Below are 18223 nucleotides of genomic sequence, written 5' to 3'. Positions count from 1 at the left end.
ATGACGGGAACTGTGGCTGTAGAGAGAGATGAGCCAATGCTTAAACTTATAACCCTCTTAACTTGGCATTTACAGCAAGGAAGAATGGACTGAGTATGATACTCTGCTTTATGGCATTATTATAGTAATACAACAACAACTGAAGGAATTTTTAAATCTATACACATGAACAATATGAAGGGATTAATGTTTTCCTTTCTGAAGTTCTTGTAACATATCTTATCATTTCCACAGGTATTGCTTGTTTATATGTCTGTTTATCCATGTGTTAATCATTTCCCATCTTTATTCTTCTAGGGTCCTCCTTCAAATCCAGCAGCAGCAAAGGAGAGAAAACATTAGAATTTGTTCCAATAAACCTGCACTTGCAACGGATGCAGGTGCACAGCCCTCACCTGAAAGGTATTGTTATTCCTTCAGGAGTGTCAGACTGTGTCACTCTGTGTGTGTGTGTGTGTGTGTGTGTGTGTGTGTGTGTGTGTTTGTGTGTGTGTTTAGAAAGCTTCATGAGGCCAACTCCCTAATTTAAGAGTTGGGTGAGCATGAAGAGGAAGCAACAAACGCTGATGCCGGCCCACAGCTGTGGAAATAGCACCATTGCTTCTTTTCATGGAACAGCTTCTGAGTGTTGAACCTGACCTAAGTTAGAGACAGAAACTCAGAGCCTTAGCTCCCTAAATAGCTTCATATTGGCCAAAAGGTAATAATCCTGTTACTGCTCTTATTGGTTAAGAGAAGAGAAAAAAGCTTCATGTTGTTATCTTTGAGAAAGGCCTAAACTTCAGGATGAGGCTGAACAACTTCTTCAGTGGCTGCAGTTAGCAGTAACATGTATGTTCCCCTTGTGGGAGTTAGCAGTAACATGCATGCTCCCCTTGTGGGAGTTAGTAGTAACACACATGCTCTTCCTTGTGGGAACAAGCAGTCTGGCAGAATTTAGTCAGTGGAAAGTGGGAAAATGTTTTGCTTGATCTGCTGTCCAGGAGAAACATGTGGGTTCTCAGGACATAGCTGAGCTGGGTCTCACGTGGCTGGTGCAATACAATGATTACAGCATTACAAAACCATTTCTTCTATTATGACAGTGTGTGTGTGTGTGTGTGTGTGTGTGTGTGTGTGTGTGTGTGTGTTTAGAAAGCTTCATGATTGGCTGACTCCCTAATTTAAAAGTTAGATAAACATGAAGAAGTCCTGCATGTGGAGGTCAGAGAACAACATGTAGGAATCACTTCTCTTCCTCTAACAGGTATCAAACTCAGTTCATCAGGATTGGTGACAAGTGTTTTTAATCAATGAGTTATTTCTCAATCCCCATTGTCACTTGAAAGTAAAGTATTTTAAGTATTCTTCCTAAGTCCTCCTTTAAATCATTTACCTATCAATTTTTATCCATTGTTTTGTTTTCATTATGTTCTTTGAGACAAATTGCATTCACATGCAGACTAGGCTGACATCATTTACTATGTAGCTGAGGTTCCTGACTCTGCTCTGGGATTGAGTTCTGTGCCCACACACTTGATTTTGTCATGTGCTGAGTTTATGACAGGAGGACCAAAGCATTTCAGAACTCTTTCTTGATTGTTTTCTGTCAGTAGTTGGATATGCAAATAAATTTAAAGCCACCAAAAACTGAAGTGTGAGACATTATATTTATGAACTATCAGTCATGTATTTTTCCTAATAACCAATGTAAAAAGTTTGTAGGGCAGTGAAAAGTCTATGACTTGCTGTAGCATATTTGAGTGTGAATTCATCTTTCATTAACCCTTTAAGGGATATTGCTCTCAATATTGTTTGTGGTTACGTGAGATGGAACCTGTAAAAAAACCTTTTAGAAAAACACAGGATGAGCAGTTTTTATAACATCAATCTTTGATATCATGAGGCTAACGTGTATCCATGTAGGTCATCAAAACTGTTGAAACTAGAGAAAAATAAGACTCTATTCAAAGATAATAAAGCCTTGAACTAGGAATTAGCTAGCACTAGGGAAGAGGTGAGATAGAGAATAATTTGCAACATTTTTTGTATAAGTAAGTAATTGCAGATACAATAAATTTGGAAGGAGAGTAATTTTGACTAGAGCTCCTGGCAATTGACAATGTCTTCACCCACATATGCCATTTGGAGCTGCATGGATACAGATCCAGGGTGAGATTTAGTTAGATATTTTAGTATTTAGTAATAATTACATATATAATCTCATTAAATTGACTGCTCTTTTTAACTCCATATCACTTATGAAAAATATGGTATATGTGGCATGTTCTAAAATGTCATCTGAGAGGTAGATGGCAGTGCAGTAGGGTGGACACACTATCTTTAGAATCTGATTCCCTGAACCAGAAAGAAAACAATTAGAGACTAAAAGGCAGGAATTTAGAAAAAGAAAATGAAAAAAAAAAGCTAGATCAGCTAATTTGGATTGGCTTGGGTATCTAATGACTTCTATAATGAAATTCTACAAATGAGGGTATTGAATACCAGTAATTCAAATGTCAGCCAGGGCATGTGTCCACTGAGTCTGAGGGAAACCCTTCCTTCATTATTAAGTGGTTGCTGATTTTTATGTGATTATAAACCTTTCACATTCTGCATTTTTCTCTACATGTCACCTGCATTTATTTCTTCTCTATATTATTCCCCTCCTCCCTCTCTCTGTGCCTCTCTCTCCCTCCCTCCCTCCGTCCTTCCCCTGACTTCCATCTCTCCATTTCTGCTCAGATTTCTTCCATAAGAAATGTAGGCCACATTCCAGTGATCTGACTTCAGCTCAAGGTTCAGTGCAAAGCCTCTATTTCTAAAGATTGCATTGATAGTGGGCGGATTCTTCAAATACCAGGCCAATGCTGAGCTCATGGAGCAGGTGACCGGGTAGAACTAATGCTCTGTTGTCTTCTACTGACAAATAAAATGACCTGACGTTAGCCTCAGGCGCCGGCAGACTGTTAGATTTTCATCCTTACTACTGACGTATGTGGACAAATCCCCACAACTATAGCGAGGCCAGACACAATGAAAGAGCAACAGAAACTGAAGCAAAGTCTCCAGGATGGAATTCTTTTAAGTGCATACTCTAGAATACTTTTGTGTATTTTATTTTTACAGTCCATCAGTTATCAACATTATAAGATATAGATTCTTATAATATTATAATAATCTGTTGTAATTCTTTTTTATGTTAGGTATAATAATAAAAGCACTATATTTGGGGTATAAAATGTAATGAATTCAAATTAAAATAATTGTTTTTCTTTAAGGAAGTAATACTTTAGTGTTAGTCCAGGGCTCTTAGTACTGTAATTGGTAGTGTAATTGAGCAGCAATGTTTAGCAGGTCTATTTGAAATGCATATAATTGAATTCTTCTATGTAACTGCATTATCTGTGCGTTATTAATTTTGAATATCAGTGCTCTGTAAATCTTAGGTATATGACCAGAATGTCACAGTTTTACTCTAGTCACTTAAGTAAGCTTGTTAAAGGGCCATGGTGCCATAATATGTGTTAGAGAAACATGGAAGGAAGGGAGGAAAGAAGGAAGGAAGGAAGGAAGGAAGGAAGGAAGGAAGGGAGGGAGGGAGGGAGGGAGAGAGGAAGGAGGGAGTGAGGGAGGGAGGGAGGGAGGGAGTGAGGAAGGAAGGAAGATAGGAAGGAAGGAAGGAAGGAAGGAAGGAAGGAAGGAAGGAAGGAAGGAGAGACAGAAAGGCAGACACTAGAATGAACACTTGTCCCAACCTGAGTCAATGAAGCTTATCTCCTGGGCTCCATTTTGAGTTTCCAGAAGCAGCCCAGGCAATGAGTTTAACTCTAACGGTATCCTAGGCAACCAACCATAGGTAATCTTTTCCATGTCTCTTAGCTACTGATGTAAGGAAACATCATGCATGACCAAGACAATTTATAAACGGAAGCATTTAATGAAGGGCTTGCTTAGTTTTAGGGGGTTAGTTCACGATTGTCATTTCAGAGAGCAGAAAAGCAGGCAGAAAGTCATGGAGCTAGAGCCTTAGCTGAGAGCGTCTATTTTATCAGCAAGATGAAGACAGAGAAAGGAGTCAAGACCAGTCCTGGTATAGACTCTAGACTCTTAAAGTCCTTTCTCCACTTACACAGCTCCTATAAGGTCATACACCCTAAACCTTCCTAAACATTCTACCAACTGGGAATTGGAATATTCAGAAATATGAAAATATGAGGGCCATCCTCATTTAAACTCACACCAAGAAAAGAAAAAATCAGAGGTCCAATACTGAAGCCAGCAGAAAATGGGAGTCTCTCAAACCCTTTTAGTTGCTGTTTGCGTTCCCAAGGGATGCACCAGCTCAGGGTTTGCATAAAATAAAACCAAACTTCCAAATGGATAGAGCGCCTGTGCTTATCCATTGATTTTCTTTGTTAGATGTTTCGAACAGTCACTAATGTATCTTAAATAATGTCTATCTTAAAATGTAATAAAGCGAAAACATTCATATCACAGGAGTGATGTTAGAGTCACATTCAATACCAATTAGGTTTTGCAGTATAACTGAGAGTAATAGCTAAAGGGGAAGGAAGGAACTGGAGGAGCGGTTAGCGTGCTCTAAACTGTGTCTCAAGAGTTCAGCTGCATCATCTCTTCAGTAAGGAGAACTTTTCTCAGATTTGTTCAGTGATGATCATAATCGAAATAGCTTGAGCTATTTAGAAATACAAACTCAAAAAAGCCTGGTGATTCATGTCAAGTAGAATCTGGGTGCCATTTTGAAGCCCGGATTATGTTTAAATTGTTCCTTCATATGAGCTCACCATGCATAGACTTTCCTATTAACACATTTTATAGTCGAAGGGATTTTAACAAGATCTCCTGTAAAAATAGAGCTATCTCGTTTCTATTATTAAACGCCACTTAAAAGGCTACACGAAAACTTTATAATGAATTTTCAAATCATTCTGTCCTCTGCAGCTTGACACGACTCACCCATTTAAACCTTGCTTCCCCGAGGCATGCAGTACATTGCCATTTTCACAGAACCAAGGCATTTTTGAGATATATAATGTCAGTGAAGGAAGGCGCATTTTAAAGAAAGAGAAAGGGAAGGAGCCTTTAAGTACCTATTTTAGGTTTTTTTTAAAAATCTTTTCTCATAAAGTACATCTTGACCTCAGTTTCCCTTCTTTCTACTACTCCCAGTTGCCCCTCACCCTACCTCCCCTCTCCTCTTGTTTCCTTTCAGAAAAGAACAGGGTTTCTCAGGGATATCAACCAAAAAGGGCATAACATGCTACTCTAAGACTGGCACAAACCCTCATCTCAGGACTGGGCAAGGTAAACAAGTGAAAAGGAAAGGATAACAAAGGCAGGTAAAAGAATCAGAAACACCCCACTCCCACACTTAGTAGTCCCACAAGGACAGCAAGCTGCATAACCATAACATACTTGTAGAGGACCTAAGTCAGACTCCTGCAGGCTCCCTAACTCCTGCTTTAGTCTCTGTGAGCCCCTCTGAACCCTGCTTAGTGGATTCTGTGGGCTGTGTTCTCCTGGTATACTAGACCCTCTGCCTCCCACAATTCCTCCTCCCACAAATTCCCCCCTCAACCTTGTTTGAATGGTATTTTCTTGATACCAAAGTCTGAAGAGTTCTGTTATACATGACTAGAAACTTTTACAATTGTGAAGATACACAAAAGGATAGGATAAAATAAGAAAAAAATCAAAATAACAGTATAATCTCTAGTTATCAAATTGTTACCTTTCACTTTGCATTTTGTTATATTAGTGATTCCAGTCCCACTCTTCTGTCTGCTCCTGACTAAGAAAAACAGTCGATCATGGTTAATTCTAATTCTAAAGGAATATGGCCAAGAATAAATGTGGCTCTTTCTCTGGACACTTTTCTTTATTATTTAGAAACCAGGAAATTAACCACCGACATAGAATAATCTACCATTTTGTAGCAATTGCAAGCAAAAATCAAGGCCCTGGGAACCAAAGAAAGAAACCTAGTTGTTCCAATGTTTATTAGTAATTGTTTATTCTCAAATGAGTATTACAAAATACTAAGTAAGCCTCTCTTAGATTAAAATTAAAACAAGTTCCATAAAAATACTGTGTTTTAACAGAGTGATCTACTTTGAATGGGACCACAGAAGTTCTCTGGACTTAAGAATTGTGCAGTGTGTACAATGTACTGTTATTCCAGATCATGAGAGAGTTTGCACGGTCGTGTCCGTAACTGTAGACCAATGCTGTGAACTGGTACTGAGACCCGCGTTCATTTGGGGAAGAAGACCCACTAGGTGCTTTCCACTTTGTTCTTCAGAATTGTTGGGTCTCAGTGCTAAAATTTAAAACTTCAAGTAAACCCATTTAAAATGTAAAACACAAAACCTTTGCCATCAAAAATCATGAACATAGAATAGATTCATAATGATTTGATCCACGGTTTCTGAGAGTTGAGTCTGGCTAAGAGGCAGAACTAACATAGCTCTAGGCACAGACAGGCCTGGCTAGAGTGAGACTTTGGAAGCTCTTTTCACTATCACGACACTGGCATTAGGTGTTCTTGTATAAGACTTTTTGGTACTGCATTTGAGTGGAAACATGGGAAAATGAAAGGGACACTGTTTTAGAATTTAGAAACAATGTTACATTTCTGCAGCTGGATAACTTCAAATGTTTCTATGGTAGAGGGCGGGTGACACTTAAAGTTTTTTTCTGTCTTTAAAATACATCCAGTGATTATTTAGAGTTTCGTTATTAGGTTATATTGGTTATCTTTGATTTTTAATTAAAAATACATTTTAAATTTTAGTTCTAAATTGTATTGCCTTTTTGATTTATAATTATCGAAGCAACAATTTAATTTGAGGATTACAGTTTCTTTAATGTGTATACTGTGTGAGCATATAGAAGTCAGAAGTGGACACTGGGTTTCTTCTAGCTCTTCCTACCTTGTTTTATTTTATAATTTTAATATTTTTAATTAAAAATAGAACTATGTTTCCACACTGCACTCATACATTCCCCAATTCCAGCTATCTCTCTCCACACTCTCATTTCATTCCTCTCTGGACACCTGATCCCTTACACTCCTACCTAAAACTTCCCAGAGTCCACCCTGTTTTCCCTTCCCAAGGAGAGCTATTCACCCTCCAGAGCACTCCTTTTTACCTGACCTCTCTGGGACTGAGCACTGTAGCTTGATTATAATTTACCTAACAGCTAATATTTACACATAAGTGAATAAATACATTTGGTTTTTTTTGGGTTCATGTTATCTCAGTATGATTCTTTTCTTTTCCATTTCCATCCATTTGCCCGCAAAATCCATGATGTCATTTTTAACAGCTGAGTAATACTCCATTGTAAACGTACCATAGTTTCTTTATCCATTCTTCTGTTGTAGGATATCTAGGTGTTTCCAGTTTCTGGTTATTATGAATAAAGCTGCAATGGATATAGTTGAGCTTGAGCAATTCTCCTCATGGTAGAATGGACCATCCATTGGGTTTATGCCAAAGAGTGGTATAGCTTGGTCTTGAGGTAGATCAATCCCAATTTTCTGAGGAAACACCATATTGATTTCCATAGTGACTGTACAGATTGCATTCCCACAAGCAGTGGAGGAGTGTTAGCCTTGCTCTACATCCTTGCCAGCATGAGCTGTCACATGTCATTTTTTAATTTCAGCCATTCTGACAGGTGTAAGTTGGCATCTTAAAGTAGCTTCTATTTGCATTCCCTTGATGATTAGAAACGTATTGCATGTCTTTAAATGTTTCTTAGCCATTTGAGATTCCTATATTTATAATTATTTGTTTAAATATACACATCATATTTTAATTGTATTATTTTTTTTTGAGCTGGGGACCGAACCCAGGGCTTTGCGCTTCCTAGGTAAGCGCTCTACCACTGAGCTAAATCCCCAGCCCCGTATTATTTTTTACATCTAGTATCTAGATTTCTTTACAAATTTGGATGTTAGAACTCTACTTGGATGCAGAGTTAGTAAAAGTGTCTTTCAGTTTTGTAGGGTGCTACATCATCTGATTGATGGCTTCCTTTGTCATACAGAAGCTTGGCAGTTTCATGAGGTCACATTCAATTAATTGTTGACTTTGATGTCTGTGCTATCATCCACGTTCTGGTCAGGAAGTTCTCTATGCCACTCTGTTCAAGGTTATTCCTCATTCTGTCTTTTGTCAGGTTTAACATATCTGTTTTATATTAAGGACTTTGATCCACTTGGGATTTGAGTTTTGTGTAGGGTGACAAATATGAATGCATTTGCCTTCTTCTACATGCAGACATCCAGTCTGACCAGCAGCATTTGATAAAGATGATTTCTTCTTCCCTGTGTGTATTTCTGACTTCTTTATCAAAATCAGGTGTTTATAGGTATGTGGATTTATGTCTGGGTCTTCAATTGATCAATGTATCTGTTTTTATCCCAAAACCATGATCATTTTTTTAAATTGTAACTCTTTACTATAACCTGAAACCAGAGATGGTAATTCCTCCGGAAGTTGTTTTGTCATTGAGGATTGGTTAGATGTCTTGTTTTTGTTTTGTTTTGTTTTTTTGAAGTTGAGAATCATCCTTACATCTTTTCTCCTCTCTCACCTTGTTCCCAATTCCTCCAACATTACTGCCTCTTGCTCTCATTCAGATGCATGACCTCTTTTTAGTTTCATTACAGATATTTGTGTATTTATTCCTAGATATATGAATACAACTTGCCTAGTCCACACAATATGAACTGTGTTCTTTCAGGATGAACATTTCATATTGGACAGCCAATTGGTGTGCTCTTTTCTCTTGCTTTTTTTGTGTTTGTTTGTTTGTTTCCTGCCATTTTCTCTTCAAGAACAAACACACCTTGCTTTTTCAACAATATGAAAATCTTCCCAAGAATTTCATACACTCTACCATCTTTCGTTTTTAATTTACTTTTGCTTTCTTGTAAAAATAATAATAAATGATATGTACAATACTCAAACTGATAATTTCTTCAAGTTAATGTAATAGAGACTTAATAAATATTGGAGAAGGCTCTGTAATGCAAACACTGGAACTTTCAGATAAACCTGCTTCTTCCAATGGTGTGGGCAACCTACAAAGCTAATTCATTTCTATAGAAGAATTGATCATATATATATATATATACATATATATATATATATACACACAGATATGCTGATAATTAGAGGCTACTTTCTTAATGCCAGGCAAAGAGGTTACATTGAATTATAGCATTTTCAGATAGTAGAATATGTGTTTTATAAGTATATAGAAAAAGAATCAGTTTTATAGTTCTAGATTGAAGTCAAAGACATCACTGTGACTCATAATTTTGTTATTGTTGTTGTTGGTCTAGTATAGATAAATGAGTCAGTAAAAGACATTGTTCTGTGCAGTAGTTAATAAGTGTACACATGTTTCTAATCCTACCCACTGACAGGAATGATGAAATATGACATTAAAGTAGAACAGAGCACACCTAATTCTTAGGGCTTGAGTGTAATATTTTGTTTTCTAAACAAAACACAACGGTAATTCTTTGTGTTGACCAGTTGTGACTTTCTATAATGGTCTCCACCTAATGAAAAGAGAGAGGTGAGAGCTGCCCTTATCTGTGGCTTAAAGGATGCATATTAAGAATGTAATTAGAGATTATCCTGGTTAAGGCAACTGAACTGGCAGTAGTAGTTTCTCTTCTCCGGTCTGTAGACTATAGGTAGTTGGTTAGATTTTCAGTGCTAGGATAAAATTCCCTATATTGTGCAGGTCTACAATGAAATTAGACCGCCGTTAGCTACAGCCCAGATATAACTGCTTTTATATGTGCGAAATGTTGCAACTATAATTACCAGTCTATCCTTGGTAATCTATTCTCATGGTGGTCATTGTGGTTTATAAGCTTCACATTGAGTAGACCCTTCAATGCTTTTCTCCATGACACCTTCTGATAAAATGAAAACTAATCTTTTAGATGAGGCTTCCTTTCTAAAATTTAAACTCTCTGGGTAGAAAATAATTTCATTTCTTATAAAACACATATTCTTCTGCCTTAAAATGCTATAATTCAATTTACTAATGACTTTTAAAAAGTTAGGAAATTATTACTACACTGTAATTGGTATTAAAGTTCATTAATATATTGCTAAACCCATGCTGTATTGACTGGTTGTTGGGTCACATTGGAAATTGTATTTTATTTATTTTGACCTTCTATTTTCAGAGTGGAGTTGTTCTAACTTAAAACAACAATAATTCAGATGGATCCAGACTGTGTAATTTTCAAGAAGGAATGATGTTTACCTGAGGCTAATAAAACAATTTGTTTCCTCAGTAAGCCATATCTTAGAAACACCCAATATGTCAATATCAAAATCAATTCGAGAAACATCTTCTATGAAATTAGATTTCTTAACAAAATATATTTTAACCAGAGAACATGCACTCTGCCTTTCTTAGGTGGATATCTTCCATTTGAATATAAAAATGATGGCATGTTTTGAATGCCATAAAGTTCAGGATCAAAAGATTGAGTTTCAATTCAAATGTATGGATTTTGTTATAAAGAGCAAAATATCTTGTTGGAAACATAAATTGAGACATTTTGTATTCTTTCCGTATTTTATAATAAATTACAAATGTATGTATTCAAAACTGTGTAAATTTTAGAATAGATAAGTAGGAAATGACTGGATAAATTTTGTTTTTAATGTGCTGGTACTGTTCTGCCCTTGAGCAAAAATAAATTAATATTTTTTGGTTCTTGTCTCTATAAGCTTTGGTTGAGAAATTGTTCATTATTGTTGAATTTCAATATGATTGCAAATTAAATGATGCAAAACTCAATAAAGTAAAACACACAAAAGACCAATTAACATGTTATCTCAGTAGTTAGGTGGAGGAGTGAGGAACACGCTGTTCTGTGCTGTAGCATATAATTAAGATGCAGTCATAAATCTTGGAAATATTATAACTTTTTGATGTGCACAGGTGGCTTTTAGAAAGATTGATTAGTTCTTCTTGCCCCCTTGAGATGAGAGTTCACAGTTATTCATACAAATTGAAACAGAATAATTTCTCAAACTTCCCCGCAGCATGGATACTCTAGTGCACAGTATGCGCAGGAGACAAATGCGTGCTAAGTGTTCCTCTCTTTGTTTTCATTCCAGATGCTCTCTATGATGTCATCACTGTGGGGGCCCCAGCTGCCCATTTTCAGGGATTCAAGAATGGTGGTCTTCGAAAACTACTCCATAGATTTGAGACAGAGAGAAGGAAGTAAGTAATGTCAGAAAGAAACCAAATATTTCATCGATGACATTATCCTTTCTCTGAATAAGTCTATAGATAAAGTTAAAATTTTGGAAACCAACTCATTCCAATGGATGGTTTTTAGCATTTTAATGCATCAGGTAAATTAAAGTTGGTGAATTTCTTTAAATTACTTGAAAATAGACTAGAACCAACAAAAATGCATGATTGGGCTTTCTGGGAATTCAGGCCAGAGCACTGACCTAAAAGCTATGTTGCTCAGTGGGACCCTGTGTTATCACTCTTGCTTAGTGGGAAAAAATACCATGCATGGCTTTCTCTAGACCCATGACCTAATGCTACCACAGAGATAATGATGCTTAATGAAGAATACAGATCCTTTTTAAAAATCTTTTTCATTTTTAGTTGTATTTTTTGATGATGACCCTATCCTGTTAGTGATTACTTCCTTGGACTGAGCTACAACACACAAGTTCCTCATCCTTCAACTGCAGCCCTGGAAAGAAGAGTTGTCAATGAGATAATTAAACTAAGAGATGAAGCTTGGTTACTTAGGAACAAATACCACACAACCTTTGCATTATCTCTTAACAATTTTACATTACTATTCCTTTACTTTTACTTATTATCTGTGCTTAAATGCAGTTTAATAAAGTGTCTGCCTCAGTACTCATGCCCCCTCCCATCCAGCATTCAGCGAAAATCGCATTGTAATTTTTCTCTAGCTATGACTACATCATGCAAGCTGGAAAAAAGGAAGAATATTGGGATAAGAAGTTATTTTTCCTTCATAAGCAATTGCTCTTTTCTTTGATTAGAAATCCCCAAATTGAATGCTACAGTGGAACAGTTATCCTTAAGTGACAGATGTTTTTATAAAGTATTAAACACTCTAAAAAAAGTGACAAACCAGGAACATTTAAACATGTGAGCGCATTTGTCACCAAAATCATTCATTTCCGTAGTACCCATATGTTTTAGAAGAAAGTATTCTAGAACTGAAACATTTTATCTCCAATACCTATTTCTTTCTTTCTTTCTCCCTTCCTTCCTTCCTTCCTTCCTTCCTTCCTTCCTTCCTTCCTCTTCTTCTCCTCTTCCTTCCTTCTTATTATAATTCTTTACAACCTCCTCCTCCTTTTCCTTCTTCTTCTTCTTCTTCTTCTTCTTCTTCTTCTTCTTCTTCTTCTTCTTCTTCTTCTTCTTCTTCTTCTTCTTCTTCTTCTTCTTTTCCTTGGTCATTTTGGTCTCCTCCTTCTTCTCCTTCAGTTTCTCTTCCTCTTCTACTTCCTCCTCTTCCTCTACCTTCCTTCTCCTCCCCTTCTTCTACCCTCCTCCTCCTCCTTCTTCTACAAACTACTGATCTGACATACGCCAATGATTTCAGCTGTAGTCATTGTACACATTTGTCTCACTTTTGTTTACTGCTCATCAGTGAGGCCTTCGGTGACTGTGATAGTGTCTCACATAGGGAGCTTAGAGTACCTATGACCGTAATCACAGGGAAGTAGTGTTCTGTCTCCGAGGCTGTTCCTTAGTATCTATGCCCAGATTCTAGATTTTTTTCTGTTATAGAAAGTTGTTCTGTTTCACTGGGATTTGGGGATGTAGAAGTCAGAGTTCCAGTGATAGGCCCTTCAGGGAAGGAATTTAATTCCTGCGGGCAAGATGGGAGTCTGTTTAAACCATAACTCCAATAAAGAAGGGCTGCTCTGTGCTTATTGAAGTGTGAGTGGCTGATAGGTTTCTGGCCGCAGACCTAGGGTAGAGTAGAGCTGTTTCTCACTGACCTCCTCTACCTCCTGTACCATCCTGTGATCAAAGGATCATGGCTCGTGCGTTCATCTGCGGAATGCATTGGTGTGACTCAACGATGCAAAATTCACTGGGCTACCAATTTCACCAGTTTTCGGCATTTCTTTGGTGCTCTTTATTATCGTTATTTTTGTTGCTGGTGTTGGTATTTTTATGCTCTGAGGCTTTCCCTGAAACTCAAATAACAGCATCTAATAATCAGAAGAGAGTAACAAAAGAGAATCATTGGGGTCTCATGACCCCAAACCAATCCATCTTTTTTCTCCGGCCCCTTGAGTTCTTATGAGGAATATTATGTTTTGTGTAGATTGGTTTATTGAGATATGCAGAAGTTAGAGAGTTGCTATTTCCACCATTCTGTCTGGAACTGGAAATTTCCAGTTCAAAATTTATTCATTTTGTCTTGTTTATTTCCCAATCAATCAAATTTAAAGAGGATAATAATAATAATATAATTAGAATACTCAAAACTATACACGGGGTATCCAGAATCCAGATGAACATAAATTGTCAAAATATGAGGTGAGAGGTAGGACATAACTCTACTGTTTTATAATTATAAGTCACCATTGCATGCAATTGGAGAGACGAATGTTGAGTTCGCCAGACATCCTGAAGCATATTTATATTTTTAATATGTGCATGAAAACATGTATTATACACTGGTCACTTTCACTGGAACAATACACATAATATACTCAAGGATTAAATTTAAGGTAAATGAAAAACAATAATGTGTAGCACTTTTCAACACTGATTTCTTTGGGATTTCCATATCTTAAATATCCCATTGTTTCTGTTTTATTTATAAAATACAGTAAAATGCTTACCAATGAGCATAGTGCCAATCATTACAGTACTGTGCTATAGGGAAAAATATGGATCAAATATGGCTTGCTGAGACAATATATGTACTTGGCAATGCTATAGGGCTAGTGAGAGCCAGTCAGAGCAAACGAGGCATCAAAAGAACTGTCTCACCATTCCAATACGTTCCTTATGGCTTTAAAAAAAATCAACAAATATTGTGTTTTCAGTGAAAGATGATGTAAGGGAGTATATTTCAGTATATAAAACAAAGAACTTTAAGTCTGCATTTTGCAAGGCAGGCAGTAATTACCTTAAATGATGGAACACTTCTCGCACATCTTTGCTTTGCTACATGGTTAAAGATGGGCATTTTCGGCATGGCTTTGGAGAATGACCTCGCCAGTATTGATTTATCTCTACCATCTCAGCCATTCCACTCAATAGTCACTGTCAACTTGATACAGCCCAGACTTAGCTGGTAGTGCACTCCCCCAGTACCCATAGTTCATAGCTCCTCAGCTAGAGGTGGGTGCTTGTGTGCTGTTATTCCACACATACTGGAATATTTCCTCTCTTGATCTCAATGGCATAGTAGATATCATTTCATGAGGCCACCAGTCCTGTTTTCTCCAGAAGAACCACTGGCTCTCACAACCTCTACCTTTCCTCCATGACGCTCCCAGGGTCTTGCTAGGAAGGTTATGAATAACTTATTTCATCGATGGGTGAAGGCCTTTCACTTTTTAAAACAATATATGTCTTTTTTGTTTCATTGGAAGTAACGTCCAATATACCAAAACTAATTAGTTTTAAAGGTCTAGTCTCAAGTCCAATAGTTCCAATTCATATCATTCGTTTTCAAGTCCACCTTTTGTTTCTACTCTCAGAGAGAGCATATTCTAATGTAAACTTTCTTTTTAAGTGGTTTAACGAAATTACATAGGCACAGTGAAAATAAGGCCAATGAAAAGCCAGGGTCACTTCCTTTTCTTTTTCTTTCGAACTGAATGCAGTTGCTGGAAATATGTCATTTAGAAGGAGACAATAATTTAATTTTGTGTTGATTATAATTTGATTCTTTAAGGGTCTATCTTCTTGTTGTTGTGAGTTGGCTCTCATCAGCTACTTACAGATTTGAAGTTCCAGTACATCTTACCAAATACAAAACTCCTCATGCCAAACCTGCGCATGTGCGAGTCTGTTCCGGGGGAGCGGACCTGGATAGACTCTCTGTGCATGATGCCAAGAGCTTCTGAAGAAAAGTGCTTAACTTTTATTTACAGCTTGAGATAGGCTAGATAATAACATCTTAACTAAATACTGTCGCCAAGGCTTGGTATTTGTGCTGAAGATCGGGGCTTGCAGAATACATAGTGTGACACAAGTGACTGCAAGTGTCTCCACTAATTTTCATGTGATCCTGAATGAATTCTAAATGTTATTTTCTCCTTCTTAAAATTCCTATTTTATTTCTGCGTTATATTTTCTTGTAACATATACATTCAGTAGTACAGGAACATAGAGTTGAGGGCCTAAATGCCTCAGACTTCTTAGCCAGAATGAACCCATGTAGTGTTCTTTGCTAAATGATTTTAGATGTTAAAAACGAGGTCAGGGTGTTAGCCATTATCCTCACAAATTCAAGTCACTGAATGTAATATTATTGACTCTTTTATAATTCTGTTTAACATTTCTGCCTTTATTCATGGGCAAGTAGAAATTTTCATCTCATAGACAGTTCACAGATATCAATCTGTGCTCAAGTTTGAATTCTAACACATTTAATTGCCTTTGTGGCATTAATGACATCACCTCATCTTTCTATACATTAGTTTTCTTACTTATGAGGTGGAAATTGTATTTATTACCTGTGACATTCTTTAGAAATTTGATAATACTTATGATTGTTCCTGGAATAGGGTATAACTTATCAATATTAGTTATTATTGTAGTTTAGAAACTCCTCTACTCATGTGTGAATGTCATTCTTTTGTGCATGTTGCATGTATGCAAACACTCATGTGTGTGCATGTGCACATAGGTATGGAGACCAGAGATGGAAATTAGACGTCTTCCTCAGTTATTCTTAGACTCATTTTATGTGGCAACAATATGTCACTGAACCTTGTACTCATTGTTTTGACTTGACTGACTGGGTCATTAGGTGGCTAGTATCTGCATTGAAAACACACACACACACACACACACACACACACACACACACACACACACTCAGAGATTGAGAGAGAAAACTTTTTAGGTATGTGCTGGGGATTTGAAATCAAGTCTTCATGTATGTACACAAGGTATTTCAACAACTGAGCCATCTCTCTAGGTCCAAATGCTCTTGAAAGTACAACTTGTACTTTACTGATTGGACACAGGAGGATTAATAAATAAACCACAGGTTTTAATTGTATCTGATTTTTTTTTTGGTTCTTTTTTTTCGGAGCTGGGGACCGAACCCAGGGCCTTGCGCTTCCTAGGCAAGCGCTCTACCACTGAGCTAAATCCCCAGCCCCGTATCTGATTATTTTTATAATCACTTGTATGCCTAAAATATATTTTACTCATAAAACTCTAGAAATTATATTTTCAGTTATAAATCGTTGTATAACAGATGCATTCATGTCAGAGATGCCATTATATTGCTTTTTGAGAAAGCATTAATTTGCCTACTCTGTTTACCACTAAATCTCTAGCACTGGGCTTCACACACTGTCCTCATGTCAAATCGAGGTTGGGGAGGAAGGACTGACTGGTAAAATGTGAGTGTGTGTGTGTGTGTGTGTGTGTGTGTGTAAGCATGTGTGCATCCATGTGTGTGAATGTGTGCATTTGTGAGTGTATGCATGCATGTATGCGTGTGCATGTATGTACACGCATGTGTATGTGTATGTGTGTGTGTGTGTGTGAGTACTCATAGGAAGCCCCACTTCACTCATACCCTCAAGGTGGCCATATCAAGTCCCATCCCCCTGCACTGACTCTTTCTTCACGTGAGTATTCTTTGTCCTCATGCCAGCAAAGAAATGATCAAAATCCCCCAAACTACAGCATCATCCACTCAGAATTTCCATTTAGAAGTCATATCCAAGGTTGCTTCTTAATGATTAAATATCAGCTATGCTTCCTAACTTCTTTGGAGCTCTCTCATTTCAGTAATGAGTTGTGGGTTAAGGTAATCCTGACCCACAGGGCACCATCTTCTAGGTGTTACTCTGCCAAGGAGTTTAATCAGTCTTCTTTCTTCATGGCTGGCACTGAGCCTACCATTTGGTCCGTTTTGTCTGTAATGACATTTCTAAAAGCATATATATATATATATATATATATATATATATATATATATATATATATATATATGTGTGTGTGTGTGTGTGTGTGTATGTGTGTGTATATATATATATAATCTTATGATTTAATAATTTTAAACAGTTCAGCTACTTCTTACATGAAGGTCAGAATATTGTGGTCTGTATTGTCCCTAAGGGCTACATCCCTAAATTCAACAAGAATAACTAAATACACTAGGCCATTTAGTCTTCTTCTCCATATATACACATACACCTCTGATTACATTGAGCATATTAATAGAACAGAAGGAGATTAATAATAGCTACTAACAAGCTAGAACCCTAACAATACACCACAATAAGACATGTAGTAGCAGCCATGTCTGATCGTTGTGATGATTATTCAGCAAAATGAAATTTACTTGAACACAAGCTCAAAGTTATCCTGAGAGTTGAGCTGACAAGCAGAATAGCTAGTAAGGGACCATGATCAAGTAGCATATTCAGCAGGGGACTGTTCACAGAGAGAGGGAACAGGCCATCAGAAGCAGAGCAGAATGGTCCAAGATTCCGTCTTACTATTAAGACAGTTGTGTAAATTTAAAATTATACAAACTGTACGTTTTGCAATTGTCCATTTAAATTATTATAGGCCATAGATAGTAGAAACCATCGAAAGCAAAATTTCAGAGAAGTACGTTAGGCAGTTGTCTGATGTCTAAGTTAGAAGTCCTGAAATAAACAACTTAAAAGGAGATGAGATTTATTGTAGCTCACGATTTCACAGATTTCAATCCATATTATTCATCTCCCTTGCATCTAAGCCTGGGGTAAGACGAAGGTTATTCACCTTAAGATGGACAGGAAGCAGATTGAAAGGAAGGATCTGGAAACTTGCTATAATCTCCCAAGCCATGTGTCTACCCTTTGACATACTTTCCCTTCCTGCAAATTTTAGAATATCCCATAAAAGGACTACAAACTGGGACCCAGCATTCAACACACCCAAGCATGTTGGAGTACATTTG

At 37.1% G+C, this 18223-nt stretch overlaps 1 protein-coding gene across 14 annotated transcripts in view; it reads left to right on the top strand.

Annotated features, from left to right (window-relative positions):
- Window positions 1-18223, top strand: part of Inpp4b (inositol polyphosphate-4-phosphatase type II B) — a 750330-nt gene that overhangs the window by 598954 nt on the left and 133153 nt on the right. For all 14 annotated transcript variants that reach the window (XM_063277738.1, XM_063277736.1, XM_017601165.3 and 11 more), the window contains 2 exons: window positions 298-402; window positions 11172-11280. In XM_063277738.1, the coding sequence (XP_063133808.1) occupies window positions 298-402; window positions 11172-11280 (214 nt within the window). The remainder of the gene's footprint in view (window positions 1-297; window positions 403-11171; window positions 11281-18223) is intronic.

The sequence above is a fragment of the Rattus norvegicus genome, chromosome 19 (assembly GCF_036323735.1).
Source record: "Rattus norvegicus strain BN/NHsdMcwi chromosome 19, GRCr8, whole genome shotgun sequence".
Taxonomy (NCBI): domain Eukaryota; kingdom Metazoa; phylum Chordata; class Mammalia; order Rodentia; family Muridae; genus Rattus; species Rattus norvegicus.
This window is presented reverse-complemented; position numbering and strand designations above follow the sequence as displayed.